At 34.0% G+C, this 23,808-nt stretch overlaps 1 protein-coding gene across 5 annotated transcripts in view; it reads right to left on the reverse strand.

Annotated features, from left to right (window-relative positions):
- The window catches only part of TBC1D32 (TBC1 domain family member 32), a 204,141-nt gene extending 180,959 nt beyond the window's left edge, over positions 1 to 23,182 (reverse strand). For 2 of the 5 annotated variants that reach the window (XM_081295924.1, XM_081295925.1), the window contains exons 1-4: positions 22,190 to 23,182; positions 21,940 to 22,097; positions 9,465 to 9,626; positions 3,716 to 3,893 (exon numbers count right to left, since the gene is read on the reverse strand). In XM_081295924.1, coding sequence (XP_081152050.1) covers positions 3,716 to 3,893; positions 9,465 to 9,626; positions 21,940 to 22,094 — 495 coding nt within the window. In that variant the 5' untranslated portion in view covers positions 22,095 to 22,097; positions 22,190 to 23,182. The remainder of the gene's footprint in view (positions 1 to 3,715; positions 3,894 to 9,464; positions 9,627 to 21,939; positions 22,098 to 22,189) is intronic. The other 3 variants (XM_081295926.1, XM_081295923.1, XM_081295922.1) reach the window with 3 other exon arrangements.
- Between the last annotated feature and the right edge of the window lie 626 nt (positions 23,183 to 23,808).

Here is a 23,808-nt window from a genome sequence, read left to right on the forward strand (position 1 = left end):
AGTCACTTACATGGCTACAACACATACTGAAAAATATTCACTTTGTTCAATTACTACACTTTAGATTTTAAAAAATTAAATCACCCTTGTAATTAAAATTTACTCTGGAAATTTCTTCTATTTTAAATGTATGGGTATGCAAACTATATAAGCCATTAAACATATAACTGGTCAAAAAATTATCTATTGTTGTTGTCCAAATAATACCAATATAGAAAATAAAAATGATAAATATATAATTATTAGGCCTAATGATAACTCATGCTTTAATATGTTTGGGGTTTTTTTTTTTTTGGTACCAGGGATTGAGCCCAACAGCACTTAAACACTGAGCCACATCCCCAGCCATTTTTAATATTTTTATTTAGAGACAGGGTCTCACTGAATTGCTTAAGGCCTCAATAAGCTGCTGAGGGTGATTCTGAACTCTCACTTCTCCTTCCTCAGCCTCCCAAAGTGCTGGGACTATAGATATGCATTACCATGCCTAGCAACTTCTTTTCTATTCTTAAAAAAGACAAGACCACATAATTCCAATGACAATGATAATAAGCAAATACTATTATAAGGGCTTAATACATGCCAGATATTGTTCAAAATGATTTCTATTAAATCATTAAATTCTCAAAGCAACCAACCCTATAAAGTGTGGCAAAAAATAAGGTGAACAGACTTTGGAGGGAGAGAAGCCAGTCCTAATTCAAGATCCATTCCTAACTTAGCAATTCAAATTTAGGCAAATTACACATCTATTAAGCCTCACTTTTTCCTGTGAAGAACTAGTAACTCCTATAATGAATATAAAGACAAGCACAGGGACCACTGCATGGCAGAAGCCCCAACAACAGATAGATAGTAATGACACTTTTAACTTTAAAGCATTGTCTTCAGTTTTAAGCACAATACTAAATCCATTGCTCATTTACATCTAATGATAAAAACCAGGATCTCCCCGCTATTCTTAAATATCCTCCAACATATACTAATACACTGCTGTTTTTCAAAAAATGAATCGAAAATTCATATTTATTCAGGTTGCAGATTTTAAAATAATAATGAAATAAGTTGTTTTAAATAAGTTGTTTTATTCTCAAAACTTTAGCTGTCACATGTTTAGTAAAGGTAAACATGAAATAAGACGTTTTCACAAAATGCAAGTGATATCAAAATAACAACATCAAAATTATGAATACAATGTTATCCACAGAAAAATTCAGACTTTTTTAAAGTCCAGATCAAGTAACAATTTTGAAGGAATCAGTAAGGTCAGCATTTAATGGAATTGTTACCACACAGAGGCTAGGTCACCTCATTACAGCATGGAATCTAAAGTAGAAAGGCAAAGGGTGGAGAGAGGATTGTGTTATGATAAGCTAGCTGACGGGAAAATGGAGGACCATCTCATCCTAAAGTGCTAACTTACAGAGTGGCTAATTTAGGGAAAGTTTATAAAAGCATGGGTAATCATGGACTGATGGGTACCTTTCTCATAGGTGGAGGTCTGTGGCCAAATGATGCACATTGTTCCTAATCACCTACTCACAAGATGCTTTTCACTGCAAATCTCAAGAAAAAATATCCTTATTTCCTTAGGCTATTCTCATCACTGATTAGTTTGCTCACAGGCAGTTCCTGGACATACTATACAATGGAGAGGGTACCTGCCCAGAGGCCCACTTGTTGATCACTAATATCATGGGAATAAAAAAAAAAAAAACATATTTCACCTGATAATGTGGAAGACAGGGTCATATCAAGATGAATATATGGAGTCAGGCATAAGTTCTGGTCTCAATTCTTGATTTCAGAATGAATGACTATTATATTTTTCCTTTTCCTTTTCAATTCTTAACATATTCACTCAGCCTCTCTGATCAATTACAAGAAAGTCTCTTTACTGGTAAGTAAAGGTATACCCAAATATCTCTTAAGAGTTTGCCCACACTGAAAGAGCTTTCCAGAATGTTCTAGCACTCATACATTTCTTCCAAAAACTCGAGGCATCCCATGCCTTCTTTTTTTTTTTTTAGTACTGGGGATTGAACCCAGGGCCTTGTGCATGCAAGGCAAGCACTCTTCCAAACTGAGCTATGTCCCCAACCCATCCCATGCCTTCTTAATGGGCAGAATTCATTTTCAACCCAATTAGTCCCTTCTGAAATAGTCATCTTCATAGGGCACACACTGAAAACTTATAACCTGTGGACATCCCAAACAAAGACACAGAAACTTAAAGCATGATGTCTTAAGAATCAAAACAAAAGATAGGAATCTATTCTAAAATGATGGCTTTATTTCCAACACAGCTTTACATTTCTTCAAAAACCTATGATTCTAACAACTAGAAATAATTTAATATTTGAGAATTAAAATAGCTTAACTCCTAGCTAACTCAATCAAGCTTATTTAGATCTAAATACTTGTACTTCTTGAAACAAATTAATAACGCTCCAGTTTTTTTTCAGTTGTGGTCCAATGTCAGTTTAGTCATACAGTTCACCAAATAAGTCAGCACATCTTACTAATAACCTGAGTTCTAAAGTTGGGTTTCCTCTTTCAATTCCAAAAAGTCCTTGATCTGAAGAAGCAGCTCAGCAAATCTATTAAACCACTCATTTGATTGCAATAAATTAAAATCTCTATACCCCACCTTTTTCCAGTTAATCCATCAGCAAGGAATTATTTGGGCATGAAGAAAATTCACAGTCTTGTCACATCTTGCATCACATCACATAACCAACCTGACTTGTAAAGTTCACAACTCAGCACAATCTCTCCTGCCAAGATGCAATAGTAGCTAAAGCACAGCAACCTTTAAGTTCTGCTTCAAATACTTAAATAATCATTTTTTCCTTCAATCATGAAGTCCCAACTGTGACCAATACAGATGACTTTTTTCATGTTTCATCCAAACTTCTCAAATCATTTTCTGGAATATGGTTAGGATCTACTTTGTAATTATGTCTTTAAGGTAGAGCTAATTAGGTGTCAATATTTCCCTCCATCAGTTAGGACTACACTAAGGTCAAATAGGCTTTGCAGACACAGAGATTGAACCCAGGTCCTCACACATTTCAGGCAAGGACTCTACAACTTAATTACACCCCCAGTCAGTCAGACTTCTTTTGGCCTAAAAGTCGATGTGCAGAAGTTCCTTGCACATGGGCTCTAGTCTAGTTTTCCTTGTTTTCTATTAGGGCTAATATAGCCATAGGCCTTTCTCTTATCTTTACTGTGGCCAAATGACAAGGTGCCTCAGACCCTGGTTGGATAAAATGTAAAATCTCAAATATTTTAACACTAAAAAAAGTTTAATGTTTTAAAGGTAAGAATTCATAGTAATCGTCATTTCAGAAAACGTACAGAAGAAATGTTTTATCTCTATCACATATATAATTTAAACTTTAATAAGGATTAATTAAGAATAAGATGTTTGAACTAAATCTTAATTTGTTTCAACCCTTACTACTAAAAAATCTAAGATTAATTTTTTCACCTCATTAAGAATTATCTCAGACATGACACAACTATTCACAAAACATAATTCTATAAGGTGGTATTTCATGAACTAAATCTTTACTACTAGGTTATTTTGTTCTTTATTTTTCTTCTGAATCTTTAAGTTAGAAAGTATAAAATCTGGCTAATAAATTTATTGAAGCTAGTGATTATTAAACACCATTTCCAAATATAAATACAAAACTGAACAACCCACCTGATTGAATGATGAATCACTATCAGAGCAATTATCTGTGCAGTAACTACTGCTCTTCTCCATTTGGACTCTTTTCTGCCTCTCCTGACTTCGTATTTCATCTTCTTCAAACTTGTTAATCATAGACTCCACCACTACCATCATAACATTATTCAGGGAACACATGATTTCTTTATACCTTCAAATTCAAAGTAGTCTTAATAAGAGAAGATTATCAACAGAAATTAAAAGTCACTTAAGTTAAACTACCTGATTATTTTCTCTATTAAAAAAAAAGAAAGTCCCTTTAATGGCACAGTGAAAACAAAAAACTTAATATTTCTTATAGAAAAAAAAAACAGATATAACAAGAAAAGAATAAAAATTAATAGGAAATCCAAAAAGTGCTATTTCATGGGTTTTTCATCTAGTTATATAAACCAACACAACAAAGTCAAGATATCTCAGGCAATATGTTCCGATGATATGTGTTCAAATTACTAGCAACAAGATAAACTGTTAATAGCCTTACCAAAACTCAAAATTATTTTACACTTCACCTTTATCCCTAGTCTTATCTCTTTCTCTATCCTACTTTCCTTTATTTGTTCTTCCTTTCTCTTATCTGTACTTCATACCTCCTTCATACCTAAGGCCTGCTTCAAGACCAAGGTAAGAATGTGGCTGTCTTAGGGTCCTTTCAAACACAAGCTGGAGAATCCATTAACAGGGATGTTAGGAAAGGGATTTCTGAAGATGACAACAGTTTGAACTGGATAACTTCTAAGATCTCTTTCCACTCTAATGGTCTTAAAATCTTGAAAAACAACTCACAATAGATTACTCTATAATTCAAGTAAAACCTCTCAAGTATTCATGTTAATTTTAAGCTGAGATCCCAAAAAGCCCTAGAAGTAGAATTTTAGATCTAGAAAGAACCATAAAGTCCAGCCTTTATTTCACAAATGAAGAATGTGTGACCTGGAACAATGACATTTCTGTATTTAAAACAAAAAAGGCACAAAGATTTATATATAAACACAGTGAATACTAAATTTATAATTAGAAATTCTGGACTGTAATCCTAACTCATTTGCCAACCAGTTCTGACTTCATATTAAAAAGTCTCAATTTCCTCAGCTATAAAAGGACATAAAATGAATACAATCTAGCTAAACTATTTCATATAGCATGGCAATAAATAAATGAAAATAAATATCTGAAAAGGCTTTGAAACTATAAAGCTCTAGACACGTATTTGTCATTATAATAAGGGAAATACATGAGGAAAATAAGCACAGCAAAAAACTTTTTTACTTATAAATCTGGTCAAGTGGTCACTGTAATTACATTCATCAAAGGGAAAATAAATACTCTATCTCACAAGAGCAATAAAGACAGCCTAGGTCTAACTAAAAAGAATGAATAAGAAATTAAAATAAAAAAAAAAAAGCTAGGCTAAGGAATTTGAATAGAAATAATAGATTGAAATTTTATTTGTTTGGCAGTGCTAGTGATCAAACTCAGGGCCTCGTGCATGCTAGACAAGTGCCTACCAATAAACTCCATCCTCAGCCCCCACTTTGGGGGCAATTATCATATACATTCATAAGATACATTTTGCCAACACCACCAAAGGCCTATGCGTTAAAGGCTTGCTTGATCACCATCGATGGCACAATCAGGGGTTAGTGGAACCTATAAGAGGTGGGGCATAGCTGGAAGTCTTAGGTCACCCTAACCCTAACCCTAACCCTAACCCTTACCCTTGAAAGGAATGGGGGACCCTGGTCAATTGCTCTCACTTCTTTGCTTCCAGCCTTAAGGTGAATGGGCTTCCTCACTATGTGTGCCCACCATGATATACTGCTTCAACACAGGACTAAAAGCAACAGGGCCAATCAACCATGGACTGAAACCTCCAAAATTATAAACCAAAATAAACCTTTTCTGTTTATAAGCAGATCAACCTCACATATGTTTTGCAGCAAGGAAACCTGACTAACCCACATTTTAAATTATATATTTTAGAAATCACATATCTATATAAAAATGTATAATTTGTATAATATATAATTAAATAAAAATATATTTAATATGGATTTAACAATATGTGTATATAATACAGAGCTATAAGCAACTTTATATAATATATATTTATAAATTACCAGAAATCATGAGAAACACAAAAAGTAATGAAAGTAGATTAGGAACAATATAGGGAGGGGTATGGGGGGGGTGACATATAGAAAATTAATGTAATAGAGGTAAGAGTTCAGGGAATTTACTAGTTAAAGGTAAAGGGATATAAAATGCAAAATGGAGTTCTGAGACACTCATTAGACTAAACTGAAAACAACATATATATAGGATTACTGAGACAAAAGGCCCAGTTTCCCCCTCTTAGAGTCTGGGCAGCAATAAACAGGGAAACAAAATATGCCCTGATAGCTATCAATATCTATCCATCAAAAGTTGTTCTCTCTTTCCACAGTAATGGGACTATAGTTAAAATTACACTGTCCAGCCTCCTTTGCAGTTAGGTCTGGCTGTGTGAATATAAAGTTCCTGTCCCTTAAAGTTTTGTGATTTAATCAAGAACTATAAAAATAAATCTCAGTGATATAGAGAGTAAGATTAAGGGTGATTAAAATCCATAAAAAACTGAAATTTGATTTAGATATAAATGTTTTCAACATATCTTCTTACAAAGACAAACAAATTCTTCTGAAATTAATACCAACAAAAATGGCCAGAGGGAAAAACAGAGTAATAATTTATTAATGAATTAAAAGTAACTAGCAGCTGGGGTTATAGCTCAGTTGGAAGAGTGCTTGCCTTGCACTCACAAGGCCCTGGGTTCAATCCTTAGCACCACCAAAAAAAAAAAAAAAAAAAAAAAAAAAAAAAAAAAAAAAAAAAAACTAGAGCACTTCAAAATTAAGAGTTAAATGAACAGGAGCCACTGCAGCTTTGGAAGAGCTAAGAAAAAACAGATCCAGGATAGACTGTAAATACCACTAAGTAAATACCCTTAATCCTTCAAGAACTATAAAATAAGGACTACAGGAAGACAAAGCTCCCATATAAAAAGCACACCAATCAACAACAAAAATCTACACGGTAAGTATGTCCACTCACTATATAAGTAATATATGACAGGGCCTACAAATGAATTCTTCCATGTGCAAACATCTATTTAAAAGGCAAATAACAAAATGTTAACTTAGGAAAACACTTTGTAATCATTTCAGTAAAAATGTTGTTAATAGATGCACTATTGCCACATTAGCCCTAAGTAATTGCTAAAGAATCACCAAAAAAATTGAAAGAAAATAATACACTGTACAATTTAAAGTCTTTCATCCATGGTTCATAAAGCACAAGACAAACATTCATTAAGTCATTTAAAATCTTTGTAAGGTAGTTATTATTGTATTAATTTTTACACAAGGGTGAACTAAAACACAAGAAAATTAAATAGTTTATCCAGATATAAAAAAGTAATTTCCTAACAGTATCATATAAAACTCTATTCTTATCAATAAAATACTTTAATTATCTAATAAAGTATTTTAGTATTCCTTTTAGTATAAGTTTAATAAGACTTCTAGCAACAAGCTACTAGGAATTACAATATCCAAAAGACAGATACATTTTTGTTTTTTCTCCAAGTCAAGAAATAAACCTTAATATGTATGGTTTTATGTGACATACATTAGAAGGATAAATTTACTAAATTTATTTATACCTATACACTATCACTTTGCTCAAGTAATAACACATTTATTTAAACAATGAAATCAGTTGTTACAAAGAGGAAAAGATCCTGTCCAAACTTATTGTTAAAAATTTATTAAATATAAGTCAGATTTGGGCTGGAGTTGTAGCTCAATGCTAAAGCACTTGCCTAGCACATGTGAGGCACTGGGTTTGATCCTCAGCACCACACAAAAATAAAAAAATAAAATAAAGGTATTATGTCCCTCTACAACTAAAAAATTTTAAAAAAAAAAGAATATAGAAGTTGTAAAAAATAAGTCAGATTTAATATTTTTAAATGAAGTAGATAACATAAGATCGAGTACATATGCCAATGTCTCTGATACTATGGTGGGCAAAATATATCCTATGAACCTAAACTGACTTTTCACTTAGTTATGAAAATAAAGTTTTATAGGCACACATACACATTTATATATCATCTATGGAATTTTCATACTACAACAGCTGGAAAGGCCTAAAATAATTATTAGATGGCCCTTACCAACCCCTGCCATAGGGTATGAGGTAATGACAAAATAAAAGGAACCTGGGACCTTACATGAATCCATTGAGCAGATCCACCTACCCTCCCTGTATGCAAACACTTCTGCATTATCACATAAAAAAACTATCATATAAAAAAAATTATTCAAGTTTCTATTGCGGTGTAATATCAAAACTCCCCATTATTCTATGGATTATAGAAAAGTAGAAAACATCTTATCCATCTTTATAGCTCCAGGATCTAACATATAATATATAGTAGTTACTCATTAAATATGTGATGAGTCTAAGATTGATAAGGGGAAAGAAAAAAAATTATTGTTAAAGCCAGAATTATTTCAAATATCAGTGTATTAGACTGTTTTCCTCTATGATAATAATACCTGAGGCTAGGTACTTTGTAAAGAAAAGAAGTTTATATTTTTCAATTTTGGAGGCTCAAGATCTTGGCACAGTCTTCTGCTTTACTCTAATAAATACCTCTTGGTGGATGATATCACAATGGTCAAAGTGCATGAAACAGGAATCATATGGCAAAAAAGGAAGCCAGAGAGTGGAGGGGGGCCAGTATTGTTCTTCTATGACAACTCTCTCCCTACAGATATAGGATCCCATAAAAACTTCCTTATTCCCTTCTGAAGGCAGCATCCAAAATAACCTAATTACCCTGCAACTAAGCCCCACCTCTTGAATGCTCTATCTCCTCTTAATACTACCTCATTGGTGACCAAAGTTCCAACACCACTGGGGAACACACTACATCTAAACCACAATAATCCATACAGAAAACTGATTATTCTGGCAAAAGATACTTTCATTAATTCCTTCAACAAATACCAATTAAGCACCTAGAATATATCAGTCATTTTCTAAGCATTAGGTTATAGAAACAAAAGATAAAATTATCTTTGTAAGGCTTGGGTTAAGAAGCACATTTAATCCTTCATAAAACAGTATGACAAAAGAGCTAAAAGGAAAATTAAGGAAAGTGAGAGAGAAAGAAAGTAACAGGAAAAATACTGACTTAAGCAGAGAGGTGAACAAAGAGCTCCAAAAAGAAGACTAAGACCCCAAAAATGTGAAGGAGCAAGTCATACAAATATTTAGGGAAAGGCAATCTAGATAACAGAAGCAGCAAGAGTTCAAATTGCTGAGGGATGGCCTAATTCACTTGCTAAGAAAGAGCAAGATGAGATAGCTGGTGCAGTAAGAGGGGACACATGGTAACAAATAAGGAAGACAGGGAGAAGGCTGATGGTGGTTCTGGTTGCCTACAGAAAGACCTCTGCATTTTACTCTGAAGAAAATGGGAAGCTTGTGGAGAGTTCTGAATGAGACAGTGTCACACACTGATTCACTGTTTTAAAGCATCATTTTGGCTGCTAAGAGGTGCTATGTGGGAAACAGATTTTGGGGCGGGGATAGAGATGGGTTAGTAATGCTATCTCAAAGCCCAGTTGAAAGAAAAGTTACTTTAAAATATTACCAGGGGCATACTCACTCTTTAGAGTCGTGAATTTTTCTAGCAACATGCTGTACAAGAGTGTCATAGCCAGATTCCTCACTATGATTCTGATCAGATATGCATTTTTCCATTTCTTCTTCAATAATAGACCCCAAAGTGTTGCATATGTGCTGTCTAAGGTATTTCACAAATTCATAGCTGAAAGAAATATTTAGAAAATAAATTTGGTATAGAAGTTCAATTATTAATAACATCCAGAAAAAAAAGTTAGTACAGAAAAGTCTATAACATATACAGATTTCTTACCTTAAACTAGAATTAAATTGATTATTCATTATAAATCATTCAGCTTATCGAGAATTTTGTTTTGCTTTGTTTTTTTCTGAGATACTTAGCAAAGATCATGATTTAAAAATGACCTTGGGTCTGCAATCTGTATATGGGGTAAAAATGGGAGTTCATAATCCGCTTGAATCAAATGTATGAAATATGATATGTCAAGAGCTTTGTAATGTTTTGAACAACTAATAATTAAAAAAATTTAAAAATAAACTTTAGTTTCTCCTTTCTTAAAAAAAAAAATAACCTTGGGGAGGGAAGCTAATGTCACAGAAGGAGAAGCAAATCTTAGAGGCATCCCGAACCTTAGTGGGTTTAGAGTCTCCTCATTTCTTCTTTATGCTCTTATGTCTGACATGTGATGTTGAAAAGAAGGTAATGCAGTCGTTGGATAATTATTCAGGCTGATAAAAACTTAACTAGGAAACAGGAATTATGAAAGAATAAATAGGAAAAAATTATGTTCCCATCACTAAAACAGAAAGTTTTTGCGTATATTTTTAAAGTAGTAATTGAATTAAATACCACCTAAAAAGTTCTTATCTATTTTTATAGAGAGAAGTATCCCACATAATTCAATATACTGGATATTTTTCTTCATATAGTTAGGCTGATGTTAATATTAAAATTAGTTTGTAAATTCAAACAATCTAGAAAATAAAGTTCTACAAAGAATTATTTTATGAAACATTTACTAAAAGTAAAGGACAATAATTATGATTAACATCATATTTAGAAATGTTAACATTTCTACAGCCTCTCAAATGACAAAGCTAATTTAGAATGAGTCAATTTTGTAAATGTCACTATCCACAAGACATGTAATTGAATAAGAGCCTCATATATGTGTAGTTAAGAAGATCAAGGAGATCCTGAATAATTTACTTCCTACATTCATGAGCCCTTTATAGTATTCACCATATAGTTTTCAGTCCACTATTTATTAAATGACTGATGCCTATAAAGAACAGCCACCTTAGCAAAATAGCAAAAGGATTTCATCTTCCACGCTGTTTCTGATTGAGATTCTCTATTTTACTCAGTTTTGATTATCCCTAAACACATTGCTGCTTCCTGGAACGCCCATGGCAGCCTCAGTACTGTAAGTGGCAGGCCTGACAGAGACACTCCAGGCCTTAATAATAAAGTAGAGATACTTGACATGAAGCTATGTGGTATTATAGTAAAAGTACAGGCTCAGAGTCAAAAAGGCCTGAGCACCAGGTCCAGCTCTAGCACAAGCCAAATATATCATCCTACCCACCCACTCACAAACCACCTTCTCTCCAATTTACATATTTCTGTTATTTCTGCCATCATTATTTAAACAGACAACTGTATATAAAGTCTCAGTTTTAACAACAGTCTTCTCCATTGCATCTTATATCCAATTAGTTAGCAAGTTCTATAATCCTATAAATTCTTCCTCTATTCTTCTCTTTCTCTTCTTACCATAATCATCCAAAAGGCTTGTTAAAACCCAGATTGCTGGGTCCCACTCTCAGAACTGTTGATTCAGTAGAAATAGGATGGGACAAATTATCAGCTGATGCTGATGATCCACTTTATCTATCCAGGGGGCTGGGGATGTAGCTCAGTTGGTAGAGTGCTTGCCTCACATGCACAAGGTCCTGGTTTCAATCCCCAGTATCATTAAAAAAAAAAAAAAAAAAAAAAAAAAGAAAACCACCTATCCAGACAGATGCTATATTCAAATAGTTTATGAAAAATCTTAAAGTTCTTGGAATGTCAATCAGAAAATTCCTACTAAAGGAAATAGTACTGATGCCAACATTGGAAAATGTTAGTTGTATTATATTTAAAATATGTAGGATTATTTTATAATCCTCTATATTAACTGATAATTTTTTTTTAGAGAGAGTGAGAGAAGAGAGAGAGAGAGAGAGAGAGAATTTTTAATATTTATTTTTTTTTTTAGTTCTCGGCGGACACAACATCTTTGTTGGTATGTGGTGCTAAGGATCGAACCCGGGCCGCACGCATGCCAGGCGAGCGCGCTACCGCTTGAGCCACATCCCCAGCCCCTTAATTGATAATTTTTTTCAATTAATATACCAGTATCAATCCCAGTATTTTAGAGCTTCTGTTGGAGTTTTAGGAATCACATAGTAACAGCCCCTGCTATTAGGGGCTGTATAGATTATATATCCTCTTTAGGCTTCATTTTTTTTTTTATTTACAAAATGAAAAGCATCTATTTTGGAAACTACTATAAAAGATTCTAGATTACATATGCTCTGCATCTAACAAAGGGCCTCACTTAAGTTTAACAAACAATAAGCAATAGCTATTATTACTCTCATATTATTTAAGATACATTTTGCAATAATATAAAATCCCTCTTGAGACCCCAATTTATCAAAACAGGTTTATGTCTCATTCACCACCATACATGTCCAACCCTCCCTATTGTCTATCTCAATATCTCTGTTAACACTCACCTTCACCAGTGTTTTACTACCACTCCTCCTTCAGTAGGATCATCTTCTACAACCTAAAATGCTATCTCCTCACAAAGCCTTTGTTTTCCAAAACCTGATTTTTTTTTTTTTTGCCCTCAAGCCCAAAAGTACTCTGTCCCTCTCTATTTAGAACTCAGAAAATAGTTTGTCTTATATGTACTTATATGATCTGCTTTATTCTTAGCTTGGCTTTGGCCCCATAAATTCAGGGCTTTTTTTTTTAATTCACAACTAATAATACAAATTCATAGTACTAAAATAGTATAGTATGCTGTTTTAATAAGTATATAATGTGTGCTGATCAAAACAGAGTACTTACATGAACACCAACTTTTATATTCTTTATATATTTGACAGTAGGAGAAATCCACTTGTTTGTGTATCACCTGTAATATTTTACACATAGTAGAAACTTTACACTTAAATTCAAATAAAGCATTTGGGACAACTCCAACCAGAGAATAGGAAATGTAGCTTTTGAAGCACCTTTTTAAAAATCCCCTGTACCCCTTGATGGGCAGAATCACAGCCTCTGGGACAGCAAGTCCCCTATGTTTCTCCTTTGCTAGCAAAGCAATAAAACGTCTTCCTTTTTCTCAAAACTGTGTCCTCGTTATTGAATTAGCATCAAGGACAAGGATAGAGCTTTAGGGAATAAATTGGTGACCCAAATGGGACCTGAGAACAGCCCCAACTCTGGCTTTTTTGGGCAGGTCTGCTTGTCCAAGCAACCCCCTTCAATGCTAAGGATGCAAGGTGGCCAGTGAACTTGTTGAGAGCCACTCCTGGTGAGTTAAGAGACAGATGAGTTTGCCTCGGATCAAACTAAAGGAGCTATTCCTATGAGTAAAAAGGAGAGACTGAGGGACAGTCCCAGCAACTGTCAAAGCTCCTTTTCCTTCAGGAAACTCCTGCCTTCTCTTCCTAAAGAGTAGTGGTTGCTCCATCTTGATCCACTTTAAGAAAAAGGAAACTGAATGCAGTAAAGTCACAACACCCTTGGCCATCTAGACAATCCCTGCCCTAAGAATGCCTTGTCCAGTCACCCACCAACTGCTACCATAGACCTCTAGACTGCCTTGATGTTAAATACCCATAAGTGTCTGTGCACACCCCATCTGATAGAGAACAAAGACTTTGGGTCAGTTCCCCCAAATTCACTCTCTATCAGCAGAAAGCATCTTGGAAATGTCATTGTCCATTTTTCTGTAGAAATGAAATGTAGAAACTGACAGTAGGGAAATGTAACAGTGGCCCACTTTAAGCTTTGAATATAGACCTTTCTGCTGTACTACTGCAATTTATTTTTAAATACACATGTATCTTTCTCTTCCTCTTTCTCTCCCTCTCCCTAATCTCCTCCAGTCACTAGTCTTGGAGGGGGACAGGATTACCCTTCTTCCCCATAATAGGCAGAATAATTTGTCTTTGAGCAGACACCCACCCCTGGAAGGAAGAAATTCAGACTTTGGGGATACCACCAGAAGATCTAAGAAATGACAATCTTCCAAATTAACAAGTGAATTACAATTCTGGACAGAGAACACGTGGAATGTAGCCTCTGCATCCCCTCTTTCAAACCACCCTAATCCTTCCCCTGATAGGCAGAATCTAAACCTCTGGGACAACAGTGCCCTGTGATTCTCCTTTGCAAAGCAATAAGACTTCTTTTTCCCTATTCTAAAAAAAAAAAAAAAAAAAAAAAAAAAAAAAAAAAAGAAAGAAAGAAAGAAAAGAAAAGAAAGAAAGAGAAAGAAAGAAAAGGAAAGGAAAAAATAAATTTTTTTTTTTAAAAAAGAAGAAAGAAATATAGCTTTTGGAAGAGTTTATCTTTCCATTTCCTATATCAATGGCTATCAGACTGGACTTGCTCATTCTCTCAAAACATTTCAATAGTTAGTTCCATATTCATGTAATGTCTTTTAATAAATTCCACATAATATTATGCTATATTATATGTCCATATATAGAGCCTTTTATTCTTTCTATATTCCCCTCTGTAAGAAAAAAAAAATGAACAGAGAGAGGTAGGACAGAGGAATAAAAAGAAAATATAGAGCAAAAATTAACCTCCTCTTTCCAGCTATTCACCACATTTCTGGTACTAACAGCCTTTTTTTAGAATCCTAAATTGACATCAAGAATGCTGTCTAATTAATGTCTCCACATTAATCAGATCCATCAGATCCATCCAGTCACCGACACTTGTTAACATTTCCTACACATCTCTTGTTTTTATCACTTCTCCCCTTTTTTCTATCAATCAGCGTAAAATCACATTATCTCATGCAGAGATGACTATAGCAGCCTTCTTGCTTATTTGTTCACTTTTACTCTTTCCTCTCTGACATTCATCCTAAACACCAAAGTCATAATGGTCTTCAAAAATCACTCATTTGCCAGGCGTATTGGCACATACCTATAATCCCAGTGATTCAGTACACTGAGGCAGGAGGATCGAAAATTCAAGGCCAGCCTCAGCAACTTAGTGAGATCTTAAGCAACTACATGAGACTCTGTCTCAAAAATTAAAAAATTAAAATTAATAAGAGGACTTGGGAGGTGACTCAGTAATTCAGCAACCCTAGGTTCAATCCCCAGTACCAAAAAAAAAAAAAAAAAAAAAAAATACTGATTTCACTATTTCACTCAAAGTTACAGCTATTTTACTCATATCAATACCTCATACCATGTCATGTTACATAATATCTCAATAAGTATTTGCTAAATTTAAAATTAATTATTGACTGCCTGTGTTTTTCATGGTCAAATACAAATTCTCTTGCTTGGAATGAGACACCTAATTAATCAAATCCCTTTATCAGGGCATGTCCACTTAAATGAGGCTACATTCAATATTCTCAAGAAATACCAACCATGTTATTTGCATATAAGAAAGTGAGAAACTAACTTGTAAGTGACTGATATGCTAACCTGTGCTAGGCAGTTTATTATTATTTTATTTACCAAATGATAGGTAAAATAAATGTGGACACAGATTCCAAAACTTTGAGAACCCTGCCAAATTCATGAGCTACTAATTCATTCACTTATTGTAATACCCATGTTATTAACATAACTACACTCCCTCAAGTTTTAAAAATTCCAGAAATGTCTAAGTTCCAACTCATTCTAATGACAACTTATTTCTTATTGCTGAATGTCTAATTATAAGCCAAACCTTTGCACATTCTACACAAAACTTGAAATTTACATGGCAAAAAATGGGATTTAAAAATACAGCTTTCAAGAGAATACATTCTATATTTTGTAACATTTGACAGTTCCTATCCTTCCTCCACAGCTGGCTCTAAGATAGAGTTAGCAGATGTACATCATGAGATCTGAAAAGCAAAATAGGTGTATGTTCACTACAACCCTCCTTTCATGACCAGGAATTCTATAGCAAGAATCACAATATTTGACATTTCTTTAAAATGTTATTAAAAATGAGAAAAAAATCCTAGAATACATAATCATTTCAGCCCAACCACTGTGATCCCACATCCAGCCTCCACACTGGGAAAAGGAAAGGTGAATGTAAGAAAATAGAAGACTGGAACTACCTAGCAACTACCTTGACCACCTCTACCCAAAGTTAATCAAACACACCAGTTTTCTTCCAGTTTTCTTCTCTGAGATATTCAGCAGCAAGTCAAAGATGGAACTAACCTGAGTTATGTCTCTGAAATTGAAGGAAGAGTCTCTCTAAAAATAAATTCTACAGACCTGTGGAAAGGCAGAATTATCCTATTCCTTAATATTATCAGCCCCATCTCTGTGACAAAAATCAAGCAATTAAGAGAAATATTTAACTGAGAAAAATAATTTCTATGTATACTTTGTCATACAGCCCAACCAGTAGACAATACAAATGATATTTTTATAATTGAGGCCAGGAAGACATATAACAAGACCATTAATAAAATTAATAATTTATAAAATTTATAAAAACTTAATAAAGAGAATATCACTCTAAAATAAGATACATCAAAAACAAATCACCACCACTTAACATCAGGTGTAAATAGCAAATATACTAGAAATATTTTTCATCTATTCTTTGAGAACTTGAATAACTAAATGCTTTTTTTTCTAATAATATTTTCCAGAAGATATTCCAAGTGCTTAAAAGTTTTGGTTCATCTTCAATTTAAATGAATCCAAACACCTCAAAGTTAAATCTTGCCTTAAGACGTTACAGCTCCTTTCCAAAGAATCTTCTAAAAACTAAAATTCCAGGGATGTAAGACCCTTTACCACACAAGGACTACTAGGTTGCCTGGGCTTTTATGAATGCTCTACTGACATCAATCACTGGAAAACTCTGAAAGCCTTCAATCCTAAATTCATTAAAAGAGAGAGTTCTTCAAGTGGGCCATTCTATTCTTTGGGTTCCCAAGATTCCAAATTTTCATCCAGCAATTTATCTTGTGTCGGTTTTTTATTGTCCAAATTCACAGTAGTATCCCACAAGATCCTAGAAGTACTGCTGTTCTATTATGGTGCCCAGGATAGAATACCATTGCAATGAGACTGAGAGAAATAGTACTGAAAAATTAGGTGCTTTGTGTGTATTGTAATCCTGATACTATCAATGCTATCTGCTGGCTCTTATGAAGTCCACATCTAATCCAAAAAATCAAAGGTAACTACAGATTTTTAAATCAAATATTCCCACTGCATCATCTTAAGAAATTATTCGGGAAGTAGAAAAATATTCTATTTATTTTGTATGAAAATAAAGCCCTGAATGACTGAAAGAGACTTTCAAAAGATACCTATATTTATTCCAGGGATTGGAAACACAGATGTTAGAGAAAGTAGGCAGGTAAAGAAAAACAAGCTATACACAAGAGAAAAAGAAAGGAGACTATGATGAACCAAATAAGACACGGAGCAACTCAAGGGAAACATTCAACATAGCTCAGCCACTTGTCTTAAAAAATATGTCAATTGTTAATTTTTCAATGTTTTTTAAAAAGCCAGAAAAACTGGTTACATTTTTCTCCTAATTTCTAAATATTGCTTTTACTCTTATTTTTCAAGCTAGCCAAAAAAAAAAAAAAAAAAAAACACATATCAACTGACTGAATATGGCCTGAAACATGCCAGTTAGACCTTCCAATACCCTCACTCAAAAAGCATTACCAAACCCTGACCACTAAAGATACTGGTCAATCTCCTCTGTTTAAATTTCCTGTTTAGGAAATATAAACTGATCTCAAAAATCTACATCACATTTAATAAAATATTTTAGAATATCCTTATGAGGCTTAATTGGTATAAATTCTGCTACAATTCAGCCCATTTTCTTTCAGACATTTTTGTGTTAACATTTTCAGACATAACACAATCTAATTGTGCTAGAAAGCACAGGACTATAAATACTCTAGGAATAATAAAGCTTTGTCTTGGACTATAATAAATACCACTCCACTTATTTCTATTTTAATTGAAGTCTATTCATGTTCATTGCTCATTCTAAATTTTTCTAGTAACTGGGTTTATTATAGTTTCCTAAAGGATGAGAACTAAACAATGAAAAAACAAATTACTATACCTGTAATATATATTTATTATAATAATAAATATATTATTATACTTCTAGAAATCTCTAAATCAATTTTACCTCAGGTTTAAGTTCCAAAATGTATACTGACCAATCTTACAAACTTAGGTAAAAAATATAATCTTGCTAAACTATAGTCACAATACTTAGTGATAATGACAATTCTAATGTAAAAACATCTGTTTACTACATAGAGTTCTCTCATACCTTGACATTTTTTCTTACCCAATATATTAAAAATGTTTTATTAACCTTGTCACTTTAAAAGTAATTTAATGAGAAAAAAAATAAAATTGGGATTTCTAAGACACTATTGCTAAATCAATGCAAAATATGTTTTTCTAAATATTCTTCCAGGCCTGGGAGTAGCAGAAGGCCCTGAGTCAAATCCACAGTATAAAATAAAAAAAAAGAAAAAGAAAAAAATCCTCAAACAGGGACTCTTAAACCTACGAGGACAGTTATTTGCTAATAAGAAAAGGTATGTGGATGTCACATAACAGAAAAAGCTCAATTAAAATACACAGAAATGTGCATGGTCATTTTCTCAAATGATAAATATGAAATCTTTCATATTTATCTAGGAAAGGATCACCAAGTTGGGTAAAATAACATTTAATTTTCCATTCTTTCTTCTTTAACCTTATTAATGTAGATTTGTCCATGATGAATTTCTGACATGTTCAGAAAATAGATATTAAAATATGCAGATACAGAGATCACTATTAAACATAAGATCATAAATCATCTAATTAGTACAAGGTTGTTTCATGAATCACTCTTCTAGCTGTTTAAACAAGAAAGGTATATTTCAAACAGCTATAAAAAATTATCACTAATGATGTTTTAAAAAGGTGTTTTATTAGTGAAAGTTGTGAATTACAATGCTGATATTGGGAATGCTTATAACATATTTTGGAATCACAGGATTAGAAGACAATCTTATATATAATCAGGATAGCAAAGACTATATAATAGAAGGAATGAGTATTTCACATCTCCTACAACATTTTAGGCACAAGTTTCTGACTCATGATAGTTACTAGAAATGCATTAACTATAGAAGCACACATATAATCCTTGATAATTTCTCTACATAGGTATGTAATTTAAAGTATAAAGGGTTTTTTTGAAGTTATCACTTAAGCACAATAAAGTTCACTAATTAAAAAGTTGTTGGCAAATTTTTCTGTAAAACAAAGAAAAAAAGCACAATTCAATAAATATGATTGTATTCCTCCCAAATCAAATCAAAAATTATATCAGATGAGAAGGCTACAAAAGTAATCCTCTGCATTAGGGACTATTAGAATCATTAGAGTGTGTAGGTATTTTTAAAAACAACAAAGCACCATTATTCTCAATGAAGTGCAAATTAACTATGCTCTAACTCTGTACTCTCAATCCTGATTGAATATTAGAAATATCTAGAGGGTTTTTTTTTAACAAAACAAACAAACAAAAAAAAAAAGTCCAGGCTCTTTCACTCCCCTTTTCTTGCCAAGACCCCAAGGGGATTTTGATTCATTTGTGATAATGCTCAAGTGTCAGTGTTGTTTTGTTTTGTTTTGTTTTAAGTGGCCCCCAGGTGATTCTGGTGCATCCAGATTTCAAACCAGTGCTGTTTGTTTTTTAGGGGGCCAGTCTGAGTGTAAAAATTGACACAACACATACATACACAAAGAAAAAGTGCACTCACTTTTTTTCCCCTCCCACAGATCTCAAATATTTGCTGCCATTCTTAAAAGAAAAGAAGAAAAGTTTGGATTTTTTAAAGAATGTGTATTGTTCAAGTAGGAAAAAAATACAGAAAGCAGAGCTAGGTTAGCAGTCCCCTGAGACAAATCCTAACTAGGGCTGCACTAGTTTCTCCCCAAATTACTGCATTTTTCCTATTTTGTTATACTACCTGAAATTACATCATTGGTTGACCCAATTAACTTTAAAACAATCTGATTACAAAAATACTAAAAGCCCAGAAATTTCAGCTTCCCCTATAAGCCTATTTAATGAGATTATTTTTCTGGCTAATAATAAGACATCACATGGACTTAAGAAATCAATATTCTGATAGTGGAGATGGAAAGAAAAATTCTGACATATGACCTTGAAAATAAGATATACCTTGACTCAAGGACATTAAGCATTCAAGTAGACTTAGGTTTTTGAAAAGAAAAATAGAAATACAAGCCCCTGGAATAACTGATCTACAAGATGCCATCCAATTTTGAGATTGTAAGATTCTACAATGAGGTCAAGGGCATCATCCTCTGTTCTTTGCCTGCATAAGAAAGTTCCTTCCTCCTAAGACACAGATCTCAGGCCAACGCCATTAACACATTCTGATTTTTACTATCTTTACTTTTAATATCACAATCTACTTTTAAGTTTATAAATTTTACTTTTAAAACTACAAACAAGCTATAATTTAGAGTCTGCCTGGATCTTTTCAGGCATGCCACAAATAAATCCCTTAACTATTAACTGTTTCATTCAGAAAGTATTTATTTAATCTAACAAACTGTTGAAGAAAAGTAAATTACAAAAGTCATTAGACCTCTTAGAGCACCTGCAATGATTCAATTCTAATTTGAAAAAAAAAAAAAACATTTTAAAATTGATACAGCTAAAGCAATATGTAAAGGCAAGTGTGTAGCCTTAAATGTTTACACTAAAAAAAGAACAAAACTACAAATTAATGAGCTAAGGATTCATTGCAATAAAAGGTTAAAAGATTTCTCAAGAAAAAAACGAAGAGCTAAAATTAGGAAAGCAAAAAATAAACACACGATAGGAGAGGGAAGCTGATTCTTTGAGAAGACTACAAAATTAATAAACCTCTACTATGAATGACAAATCAAGAGCAAAGGAGGAAAGGCACCAATGAAAAACAATTAAAAGGGGAATTAACTACATATACTGGAAATATTAAAAGGTAACATCATATGGATGAAAACCTTCATGTACATGAGCTTGAATATCTATTGAAATGAACAAATTTCAATAATATCATCCTAGAAAAGACTAACTTAGTAAAACATGGATTTTTAAAACAAATACATGTGAGCTCAAAACCAGAAATAAACCCAAAATTTAATGCCTGACGTGCATTTGTGTGAGGTAAAATATCATTACATTAACTTACAAACATTAATAACCCAACTTGTATTTGAGAGAGTTCCAATTTTTCTACATCCCATTGTCTACATTGATTTATTAATCAAGAGATAACCAATTAAAGCTGAGGGAAGCTGAGGCAGCTGAGGATCACAAATGCATGGCCAGCTTGGGCAATTTAGCAAGACCCTGTCTCAAAAGAAAAAAGGCGGGGGGGGGGGGGGGGGGGGGACGACTAAGGATATAACTCAGTAGAACACTTGTCTAGCATGCATGCGGCCCTGGGTTCAATCTCCAGTACTGCCAAACAATACTTATAACAACAACAACAAAGGCACTTGGAGGCAGATTTTTAAATTGAGAGGTTTAACAGAAATTATGAGAGAAAACACAGATCTCTAAAAATGTTCAAGATCTTAAAATCTTTTCAGTTTTTAAAAGTCCTTCAAGACCTACAGCAAATGCACAAATTTTGTCTACTGCTTCCAAAGGCAGAGCCCTCTACCTCTTCAATGGCATTTTTAATCCTGACATGCACCACAAGCATTTCCATGTGCGCCCTCCTCTTTCTATACCAGAGAAAGCTACCTTCCATCAGTAAGTATTCCCTTGCAGTGCTCAGAGTGGTTAATAGGTCAAAGCACTGGAATAACAGATCAGCAAGGTAAAAGGATCTCGGGGATCACTGCTTTTAAGTATAGTGACAGGAACCCCTTGAAATAGAACTGTTCTTAAAAGAATAAAGATAATTTTCAATTAATGTTACGGTGTGGCTCAGGAGAGAAAATGAAAAATTAGGATATGTTGGTTGTGGCATTAAAAATATAGAGGAGGAAGAGGTTTTAGTAAATTAGTAAATAAGAAATGATAAATTCGGCAACCGGTCAAGTAAAAACTACTTTAACAATTATAATCAAATGAATATTCTTTCACTATTTATCGTAACCTTTTCCGGGTCAATCAATGGTTTATTTACTTAAAAACTTAAAAGCAATTTTACTTGTGAAAATTTTCATCAGTTTCCTCCAGACGTAAGAGGATTTTCTCGGCGCACTCCAGGGAGGGCGCGCCCGTGATTTTCTCCTTCACGCTCTGGAACAACTGCCTCAGCATCGCCTGCAGCATGGCCTCGTCCTCGCAGGAGAAGTAGGCCATCCTCTGTAGGAATCAAAAGTCCATTCTCATTACTCCGGGTTCAAGCAAACATGCATGGCGCACGCGCGCCCCCACCCAATCCCGGCCTAGCGCACCGTCGTTGCCTAGGAGACCGTGGTGAGCACAAGAGGGTGGTCCCTCCACCAGGCATTGTCCCGTACGAGTCACCTTACTCTGCAGATGCTGGGGTTTGCGCGGCCCTCCTCAGACTCTCGTTGTGGCTAGGCTTCAGTACCAGCGGAGCTCAGCCTCCCCCAAAGAACAGCAGCAAAGACACGCAAGCAGGCTCTCACTGGAGGGCCTGACGGTGGAACGCCAGCGCTGCGCGTGACGTCAGGTCGTTGACGTAGCTTCCTTGGTGAGGAGTTTACCTGAAGACTGAAAGGGCACGTAGGGAAGGAAGGGTTGATTTGGGCTGCGCGTCTTCTCTGTAAGCTGGTCGTCGTGGGCGAGAGGAAAAAGAGTAGAAGAGCTTTTGGTCGGTGAAAGAAAAATAATAGAAGTGAAACTGAAAGTAGCCTGGAAATTTTAGGTCGAAAAGGGAATGAATAGTGTTGAAATGTTGCTGTGCAGTTTTATTACAGCACTTAAAACCTGTTGAGCTCCTACCCCTTACGAAAGTACGTGGTTTAGGAAATACAGAGAAGACGACGCCTTCATAATTTAACAGAAGAGATTAAGGATTGCCATACAATAAAAGTCGATGTCATGCTGTAGAAATAACGCCATGTAGTTACTGTGGAAACCCAGAATTAGGTTTTAACTCGGTAAAGAAGTTGAGGAAAGAACGGAAGAGAGAAAAAATTGGACTTGGAATGTAGAGTGGCCTCAGAGTGTGTGATATTCAGGTATCTGAATTATAATAGAGTCAGAAAGGAACTGAGGCTACAGGAGTAAATTGTCCACGTCTGAAAGGGTTATATTTGACAAGTTAAAGTATCAGGAATTTATCCTGCAAGTAGTAGGACACAATTGGATTCTAGAGAGACACCAAGAGATAACATTTATAAGGAACACTTCAGAAAGCTTCCTCCTAAGGGAGAATAACACTGTTCAAATTGAGAATTGCTAAAGGATATGCCTTAGGAAGAAGGAAAATAACCTTTAAAGAATATTTGAGATATAATAAGGATGGCACAGGAGAGGGGCATTAGGCAAATATGTGGTATCCATAAAATAATAATTATTCTAATTTGTGAAGGTTCAAAATGCATAGTACTAAAATACTGGAAACAACTATAGGAAGTGGAATAAGTCAAAGTGTTCTACGATCTTCTTTTTCTAAAGGGAGTTTAAGATGTTAAACTTGATTCAGTAGCCATGAATCAAGATTTCCAGTGATTTGAAGGTTAGAAAAAGAGAATTTAAATTTTAAAAATCGGGAAGATGAAATAATGAGGAAAAAGAAGACCAATTTATAAAACGAAGTTAAGAAAATAGAAGCAGAAGAAAAGTAGAAAAAAATGACATTATACAAAGAAACATTATAGAAAAAAAAGAGAGCACTAATAAATTTATCTCAGCCCTCCACTTAAAAGCCCAGAACTCTCAGATTAACATTTAAAATAGCCAACTATGCTTTTTTTCACAATTCTGAAAGTCTGAAAAAGTAAGAAAAACAGAAACATAAAACAGGATAAATAGTATCAAAAGGAAGCTATATTTGTGTCAGCAAAAATAAAGTTTAAGCGAAAGAGAGATTAGGAATATTGAG

This window comes from Spermophilus citellus, assembly GCF_964194105.1.
Source record: "Spermophilus citellus genome assembly, chromosome: 5".
Taxonomy (NCBI): Eukaryota; Metazoa; Chordata; class Mammalia; order Rodentia; family Sciuridae; genus Spermophilus; species Spermophilus citellus.